Source organism: Grammomys surdaster, unplaced genomic scaffold (genome assembly GCF_004785775.1).
Source record: "Grammomys surdaster isolate TR1022 unplaced genomic scaffold, NIH_TR_1.0 208, whole genome shotgun sequence".
NCBI lineage: Eukaryota > Metazoa > Chordata > Mammalia > Rodentia > Muridae > Grammomys > Grammomys surdaster.
In genome coordinates, this window is record NW_021604653.1 from 3,624 (window position 1) to 13,181 (window position 9,558).

At 39.5% G+C, this 9,558-nt stretch overlaps 1 protein-coding gene across 2 annotated transcripts in view; it reads right to left on the minus strand.

Moving 5' to 3' along the window:
* Nucleotides 1-283: 283 nt before the first annotated feature.
* Nucleotides 284-9,558, minus strand: part of Ubxn4 (UBX domain protein 4) — a 30,483-nt gene continuing 21,208 nt past the window's right edge. For both annotated transcript variants that reach the window (XM_028771499.1, XM_028771498.1), the window contains exons 10-13: nt 8,528-8,630; nt 6,180-6,311; nt 4,392-4,594; nt 284-2,539 (exon numbers count right to left, since the gene is read on the minus strand). In XM_028771499.1, coding sequence (XP_028627332.1) covers nt 2,398-2,539; nt 4,392-4,594; nt 6,180-6,311; nt 8,528-8,630 — 580 coding nt within the window. In that variant the 3' untranslated portion in view covers nt 284-2,397. The remainder of the gene's footprint in view (nt 2,540-4,391; nt 4,595-6,179; nt 6,312-8,527; nt 8,631-9,558) is intronic.

The window sequence follows — 9,558 nt, forward strand, 5'->3', positions numbered from 1 at the left end:
TGTTTTTGAGGTAAGGTCTCACTGTGTAGTGTGAATCAGCCTGGAACTATGTAGACCAGGCTGGCCTCAAACAGAGATCCTACTGCCTCTGCCTCCAGAATGCTGGGATCAAAAGCTTGTGCCACCACACCTGGGGTAACCAAGTAATTTTGAATTACCACAGAATACAACTAATAGTTGGGTCCTTATGTCCAGTGAGCTGGTATCAGTAAGAATGGCACAGCCAGCCGTGTGCGGGCAGGTCAAGATCTTTGAGACTGTAAGGAAAGAACAAAATGCAGGGTGGTACATACAATATGATCCCATTTATTTAAAAATAAAGATTACATATTTGCTTATATGCATAAAATTTTCCTGAAAATTACATTAGAAATTATTAGAGGTTACCTCTGGGTAATGGTAGTGGGGTAAGATGCAAGGACAGAGACACCATTTTCTTATATTTTGGAGCTTTTTCAACCAGGTGTACTTTTTAAAAGAAATATTGAAGAGGAATCCTCTTATTCACACATGAATTATGGACATTTTAAGAGTTGTATTTGATTTTCTTCAAGACAAGTTGACTTGAGGTACTTAACATTTTTCCAGGATTCATACCCACTTGACAAGTATTTTTTAAAAATCATGTATTGCCTTGTTATTGTAGAGACAGATCTCATTCAGCCGAGGCTGGGCTTGAACGTGTACCTGAGGATAATCTTGACCTTTTGATCCTCCTGCCTCCACCTCCCAAGTACTTGGATATAGGAATGAGATGCCAACCCCAGCTTGTTTTTAGAAGATGACTGGATCTTAAATGAGATGTTACTAGAAAGTTCTTAAAAACTCACATTTGATGTTGTTTTTTACCTTGTAGCTAGCCCTGGCTCGCCTGAACTTGCTATGTAGACCAGGCTGGCCCTTAAACTCACAGATCCACCTGCATCTGATTCCCAAGTGCTGTGATTTTAAGTGTGAGCCACCATGCCTGACAAAAACTTCTCTTTAAAGTATAACTAATGTGATCAATGCAGAAGACTGCAAGAATTTAAGACTGTAAGAGAACTCCAAGGACACACAATCATTAATGTGTTCTTCCCTTTACATACACATTAACACACTGTCCTCTACTCACACTATTTATTTACAAAGCTGAATTCATCCTGTGCCTACAACTATGCGTCCTGCCTTCTTTCCACCAACATAGCAGGCATTCAGTAAACATGCAAGTGCTGGATTAGTATGTACCATTTCTCAACAGAAACCATGTCCACAGAAGGCATTTAGTTGTTTCCAGTTAGTTAACTAATATTAGGTCTATTCATAGCTAAATTTCTGCAGTGAGGATCACTACTTAGAAAAAGCTATTGTGTCAAAATATGAAACACTTAAAGTTCCTGGGCACGGTTTCAGAAAGGTTCTGCTGGCCCAGCTCGAGCTGCCACACTGCTCCCAGCCAGCACTACCAGCTGTATCTATGTGTATCACACAGTCGGGACGACTCTCCATTCTAATAACAGCAAGACATACCCCATGTTTCAAACAGTAAGTCTGAGACTGTCTTCCAAACTTCGGAATAACAGGAGTGTCTTTGCTCTCTACCCTAGCCCTACACCACTGGACTTTGGTCCGGCAAGTGCAACTGCTGAATGTGAAACTTCAGTACAAGTATGAGTGAGCCATCTACGCTGCAGACTGGCCATTCTCATCTGTCTGGCATCGATGAGAACAGATTATAAAACATACGCATCAGTAACCTAGGACAAAGAATCTCTACATTTTACTTTTCAAAAGAAAGGTAGCCAGTTATTTTACTGACATCTTCAGGGCAGCACTGGAAGGAAAAAGTCAGACAAAAGTGGCCTCCATACAGCCCTGTACAACAAAAAGATGCTTACAGCAAAAATAAGATCATTCTGGTTTTTTGAAAACTTTTTTTATTTGATATTTAAGTAAGATCAAAAACTACAAGATTTGTTTTTGAGGCTGATGAGTGCAAAGAGAAACGCTAAACATCAGTTATCACCTGATTAGCTCGCTGAAGTGCTCGGGGCTCAGACTACTTAGTGACATACCAATTATTGTGTGTGACTTGAGAATCTTGCAGCAAAAAGTATCCTAAATGAAACACTGGGCTAGAGGGCTGTGAAGTCTGAACAGGAACTGGTGGTGGCAGGCAGCCGTGGGATTTTTTTAGGCTGAGCAGCTGGTTACCCTACACAAGGGCCTAGCATCCAGCTATTTCATGTTTTGACTTTTTCAGGTTAAACAACTTAACTGAAAAACTCTTAGCAGAAATAAAGACTATACACGGTTTGAAAACATAAAGCAGACCCACTTCTCCAGCAGCAGCAGCAGCAGCAGGCTAGCTGAGTGGGATCCTAAGGAAACGGTGGTGACTGTGCACTGCTGGCTGCACTACATCTGCTGCGTGGAGTTCCCATTCCAGGTGTTGTTCTCGTCTTCGCCGCCGTCATCCTGAGTCCTCAGTCTGTATACCTTCCCTTCCTTTTTAAAGTCTTCCCCTCGCTTTTCCAGCACTCTTTTTCGGACTGGCTCCCTGAAATGAAAAAGAGAAGAAAGATGACATAGGATACAAACCATACAAAGCTGTTTCCTCACATTTGCTCTGATATAGGATAGGCAACTACATTTTATTTTTAGCTCAACAACAAAGTCTACAGGAGGTATCTGTACCTCTGCTGCAATAATCAATTTTATTTGTCTTTAATAATTTAATCTCCTCAGTTACGTAAGTCAAACTGGTCAAATCATATTGTCCATTTTCTAGATGACTTATTAAACCCTAGAACATGATCATTTGCTAATTGTTCCTTAAAAAAACAAAAACAAAAAACAAACTCATACAAGCTGACACACATACTAGGTATAATTTACAGAGCATCCTAGGAGCTAAACAAAGCTCCAGTTGTACCTTAACTGATAGAAATGACCAGTCATTTGCAATCCTTTCAAAACCTTTATCAGTGACTTATAACCAAGAATGAATAGGACTTCCTTATTTGAAAGCAGGAAGGAAAGAGTCTAAGTTTGGAGAATCTTTTATGAACAACAGAAAATGGAAAAACAGTGGCACATAAAACCTACCCTCTCCCATGCGCATTCACTATTCCCTCTGCCACAAATTCAAGCCCTTTCTCTCTTTTGAGAAAGGTTTTAATGATTCGCATGGCATCCTATTCCACACTCTAGCAATTACAGAATTAAATATTTCTAACTAGTCTTTAGCAAGACTAAGGTATTGATCTTGGTACCTAACAGTCAAGATAGAGACCATATCAGCCAATCACAGTACTCATATATATCACTGTATTTTATTTTTAGCTCAACAATGAAATCTACAGGAGATATCTGTATTTCTGCTGTAATAATTCAAATCAATCAATATGAATACCCTAGCTCATGGGAAGTGGTACTATTTGGAGCTGTGGCCTTGTTGAAGGAAATTCATCACCTTGGGTGTGGGCTCTGAGATCCTATGCTCAAGCTCCTCCTAGTATGAAAGAAAGCCTCCTCCTAGCTGCCTGAGGAAGTCTGAGTCATCTCCTGGCTGCCTTCTGATCAAGGTGCAGTTTGGCTTTTTCAGCACTATGTCTGTTTGGAAGCTGCCATGTTTCCTGCCATGATGATAATGGACTGAACCTCTGAACCTGTAAGCCAGCCCCAATTAAAGGCTGTCCCTTATAAGAGTTGCCTTGATCATGGTGTCTCTTCACAGTAAAGAAATCTTAACTGAAACGACAACAGCTAACAGAGTCTATGTAACAAGAATAAACATTATCTGTTAGATGGTGGGATAGCCTCCTTCTGGATAATACTTCTGTTAACCTGTTTTGAATATGCCATCAGAGTATGGGCTAAAGCTATCAGTGCCTCCCATACAACCAAATCTTTGATCTGTAATGAAAGTAAGGTCTTTGGTCAAAGAATTAAAAGTTAAGTCTGAAGACATTCGTTTTCTTTTGGTGTTTTGCATTTTCCTTCTGACTTAGGGTTTCACTATATATATAGCCTAGATAGGACTCAAACTCACGCTCTTCCTTATCCCCAACTGGGCTAAACTCATGATGATATCATATCCACCTCACACCATCCCCACCCCCCTACTCCCAGTGTGGTGGCACAAATCTTTAATCCAGCACTTGAGAAGCAAAGTCAGAAGGGTCTCTGACCAGCCAGGGTCACATTGGGACCCCATATCAAAAACAACAAAAATCATGGCTAGAAAGAAAGATCTGATGTATCTCGGGGGCAGGGGAAGTCTGAATTGGTAATTATGGAATAAAGTATTCAGTGAACCGGGAAAAAGAGGCAAAGTTGCTTTCCTAGCACCAAGGATTAAGGGATTCCATGACCCGTGTATTGTACAAACAGAAGATAAGAACATAAACCTTTTCTCTGACTTGCTGGATGATGCAGAGTTTGAAGGCTCTGTGGATGCGGCTCTTGCTGAAGTCTGTGCAGGAGGGGGACTACTAAATAAAAAATTGCTTATTAGTCTCCATATGGCCAAGAATGGATAAAGCACCGTCCCCAGTAATGTCCAAATGTCTCCACTAGAAGGGTGGACAATGGATGTGGCTGGCCGTCCTGCCTAGAAATTAAAAAAAAAAAAAAAAAAGATGAAAAATTAACAAAGAAGTAAAGATTATATCAGTACAAATCAAATCAAAAGGAGTCTTAGATGCTCCTTTTATCTGGAAATGAGACCCTTTGTCTCAATCCCAGGAACTAAAAATGATCATCATTTACTTCTTTCCAAGTGCCCATGAACTTATGGGGACTCCTAGAGCTGTTTGTTTATTTATCTATTTATTTATTTATTTTTGAGACAGGGTCCTACTATGTAGCTCTGGCTATCCTAGAACTCACTCTGTAGACCAGACTGCCTTGGAACTCACAAATATCTACATGTCTGCCTACCCTGGCCTCCCAAGCATTGGGAGTAAAGGCATGCACCATCATGTTCAGCTGTTTTACTTTTAAACAAATAATTTTATGCATATGATGTACATCGCTTGTTATCACCTGGAACTGGAGTTATAGGCAGCTGTGAGCCACCCTGTTGGAACTAGAAACTAAAGCTGGGTCCTCTGCAAAAGCAGCAAGTGCTCTTAACTGATGAGCCATCTATCCAGTACCTCACTGCACCTGGCTCAATCAACTTTAATAAAAATTGAGTTTTCTTTTATGTGTATTAATGTTTTTGCCTGGATGTTCTGTATGTGTACTAAGTATGTGCTTGGTACCAAGTCAGATCAGAAGAGGACATCAAATCCCCTGGGACTGGACAGTTGTGAGTTGCTACATGTGTGCTGGGAACTGAACCTGTGCCCTCTAAGAGAGCAGCACACTAATTGTCAAGCCGTTTCTGTAGCTATGGACCAGCTCATTTTAAGAAATGGTAAACTCTGGTAATAAAATTAACAACTTTGATAATAAAAGCCTCACTAAAAGAGAAAGGAAAAAAAAAAAACAAAGAAAAAGAAGTAAGTAATAATATTTAGTGAACACCATGAAATCCTGATTGCTGGGCTGTTTCCAATGTGATGGCAGCTCGAGGTTAGGTCAGGGAAAAATAATAGTGACCAGGACATGAAGACCCAGCTGATCCTTCAGGTAGACCTTGGCAATATCTTAGCTTTCTGAGTCTCTTTTCTTCGGAGGAGATGAAAGTGCTATACTTACTGGGTGTGGCTGCATGCATGCCTTTAGTCCCAGCACTTGGGAGGTAGAGGCAGGTGGATTTCTGTAAGTTCAAGGCCAGTCTAGTCTACTAGAACAGCTCTTGGACACCATATATAAGACCTCGTCTCAAAAAAAAGCAAGCTATACTTGAAGAATTAGATGTTATAATTATGTTATATATATTTCCAATGTGGTGGACAGTACAGTCATAGGCTAAGAGTTTACAGATGAAACAACTCAGTATTTGTTTTCTTCTGTTAATTTTCTTTTTTTTTGCATACAAAACAGCTGAAATTTCAAAGCCTGACAAAACATTTACACTACAAATTTATAAAGCACAGAATAAACAAAGGTACTATAAATTGATCTAATTTTGGCTACTTTGTTATTTTAATTATACATAGCCTTTTTTCTTCTTCAAATTCTAAGAAATGACCAAGAATAGAACAGATAGAAAACCCACAGAGCAGAACCCAGAACTGTATGCATACTGGCAGCAGCACCACAGAGGCACTGGGGGCGAGCTCCAGATCCAGCAGCTTCCTCTTGTAGTCTTCTCTGGTGAACTCTCTTCTGGGGAACATGGTTGCTAGTGAAAAATTACCATAGGTGTTGCCAACAGTCTGAAACAGAGCAGGAAATTGTAAACCTTACAAAGTTGCCTTAAAGAAATAAGGCACTACCAAGATGCATTGTTTTAGACTCTAAAATGATTGTTATAACTAAAATTATCTTAATTTACAAAATTCAATTAGACATAAATTTAAAGTCACTTAGAAAAACCATGTTTCAAAAAGTAGTTGAGAAATACCAAATCCAGCCAGGCAGTGGTGGCGCACGCCTTTAATCCCAGCACTTGGGAGGCAGAGGCAGGCGGATTTCTGAGTTCGAGAGTTCGAGGCTAGCCTGGTCTACATAGTGAGTTCCAGGACAGCCAGGGCTACACAGAGAAACCCTGTCTCAAAAACCCAAAAAAAAAAAAAAAATTGTTTCAGAACAACAACAACACCCCAAATGTGATAGAGACATAAGCACCTAAAAGTAGTAGATGATCCCGTTCTATTCTGTGGTTAGAACACAACATCAGCTGAGCTGTTCATCAGAAAAATGTGGTATATATACTAATAAAGTTTTATTCAACAGAATAAAAAAAAGAAATTATGTCATTTATAGGAAAAGTAGATGGAACTGGAGAGCATACAGAGCAAAGCAATTCAGACAACTACAGCCTGTGTACCCTGGATTTTGATATACATGTGAGTGCATACATTGATGTATACACACAAACCATCTATGACAAGAAAGTAGAAGAGGTACCACTGAGGGAAAGGAAGACTAGTAGGATTCAGAGGAGAGGAAGGGTAAGAGAGGAAAGGGTTAGTGGATGTGAACATGAAAATATTCTGTAAGATACTGTGTCATAATTAAAACTCATTATTTTGTACACTATTCTAAAAACAAAAGAACATGTAGCATTTGATCTAAAAAGCAAAATGACAAAAACTACCAAACAATGGACCAGTAAGATGACTCAGAGACTGAAGCCATTTGTCACGTAAGCCTGATGACTTGAGTTTAATTCTGGAACCCACTGTGAAAGGACAGACCCAACCCTTGAAATCTGTTCTCAACACATGTGCACATATTCCACACACACCCATACTCAAACATCAGCCATAAATAAAATAAAGTCATAAATAAAAATAAAATAGGAAAAATGTTATCCACAGAGTATGCTGAAATGCGTATGTATTAAGGGAATTCATGGTCATTATCATTTTTTTAAAGGAATTTGAAGACATGATCTCAATGTGTAGGATGAGCCATTCCAAATTCTTAATAAGAAATACTGGTAACAATCCAAGTATGTGTTGGTGAGTCACTAGCCTAAGTTTTCCAAATGCTAGCAAAGACCCCAGCTGACTTAAAGATGCAGCTGCCACTTTGTTGCTTGTTTTACAGTGAGCGTGGGAGGCATGGGGGGTGCACACTGTGGCACATATGTGGGGGTCAGAGGGCCCTGGGGACCTAACTTCGGTTGTTAGGCTTGGCCGCAGCACTTTTAACCACTGTGCCATTTAGCTGGCCCGTGGTGGCTCTCTTCTTCCACAGCCCCCCATTTACTTGCAGCAGCTGGAATAAAGCAAATCTTGTGGGGTCCTCGAGACAACAGAGCAATGAAGCAACCATCTGAGGCGAGTTCTGCAACTCCTGAGACATGTTCCCTTGTGACTCAACATGATGGAAAGACTATTTTGAGGAGGAGTTTGGTGAAAAAGTCTAAACTCATTATCTCAACTTTCTAATTTTAACCTTGAAATTATGGAAAAAAATTCTGGTACATACAAAGAGCTTAGATCTTAAAGGAGGATTTCCACCCAGAATCCATTTTGAGCCAGGACTAAAATAAAAAAAAAAAGTACTGGAAACTACTTCTCTCATACTTCCTATGTTATCAAATTTCATGACATTTACATTTTGAGTAAGCCCACACTTTTGAATTAAATTCCTGATCTTTTGCCTTGACCAATAGAAAAATAATTAATTTTCAGAAAACAAAGAGAAACTTTTCCAGGATAGACAAATTATCATCTAACATCTAGGAGTCCACGAGTCCACGTGCTTTTCACTCCTCTTGCTAAGCATTATAGAAGAGCTTCTCTGAGCCTGCTGTATACTGAGGTCATGTATGATACAAGCCAGATATCCCTCCATCTCAGGCCTGTCTCTTATTATTCTTCTGGAGCTAAGTCGAAATTTATCTACAGTCTTTAAGTTCTGCTTTGAAACTTCTCCTGCAAGGTTTTACTAGCCCATGCAACTATCTTTACAAACTTACCTGTGCAGCAAACTGCCTTGCTTCTTCTAAAGGAGCATCAGAAGGAAACTGGTTTGTAAACGAAGAACCATCAGGCAGCCGGAACTGAATTCTTGCAATGGTGCTATGAAAAAAGAGTCAAGCTAAAGTCAGTTTCTTCACCTACAGAGTCATCAACATCTCAAACAGTGTCATCAACTATCTGACACAGGGCTGGTGAGATACCTCTGTGGGACAGGATTTGTTCCCAAGCTTGATCATAAGTCTGATCCCCATGATGAAGAAAGAAAACCGATTCGCCCAAGCTTGGCACCTGACCTCCACACATGCACCATGGCATGCTTTGCCACCCTCTTAAGTGGTTTTCTTCCTTCCTTCCCTTCTAAAGCTCAGTTGTGAGTAAAAATGCGCTTTTTTAGGCAGGAAAGAGGGCTCAACATGCAAGCCCATTAACCTGTAATTGTATCACTTGAGAGGCTAAAACAAGAAGATCAAAAGTTAAGAGGCAAGCCTGGGCTACATATCCAATGAAACCATGTCTCAAAACAAAACAAGGACCTAGTGAGATGACCTAAGTTAAGTTCAGTCAAGAGCTGATCTCCATGGAGGAAGAAGAAACTAATTCCTGAAAGCTGTTGTTTTCAGGAATTATCAGACTCCATGATACACACACAACCTCCATCTCAGGCCCAAAATGAATGTTAAAAAAGTTGCATTTAAAAAACAACAACAACAAAAAACTCCATAAAAACAAAATAATAAACAGAACCATGTAGCTATCACACTAATAGAATATTTCATCACTTCACCAAATCACCCTGAGTCTATTAGTAACCCTCCCCATTTCTCTCTCAGGCCCTACTAACTATGAACTGATTTGCCTAGTTGGGACCTTTCATCTAAAACAATCATACCACATGTGATCTTCCATACAGCATTATGCTTTCAAAATTCATCCAAAATCAAGAATCAAAGTTCTTGTTTCTTTTATTGTTGAATTCACTCTTATTTATTTATTTATTTATTTATTTATTTATTTATTTATTTATTTA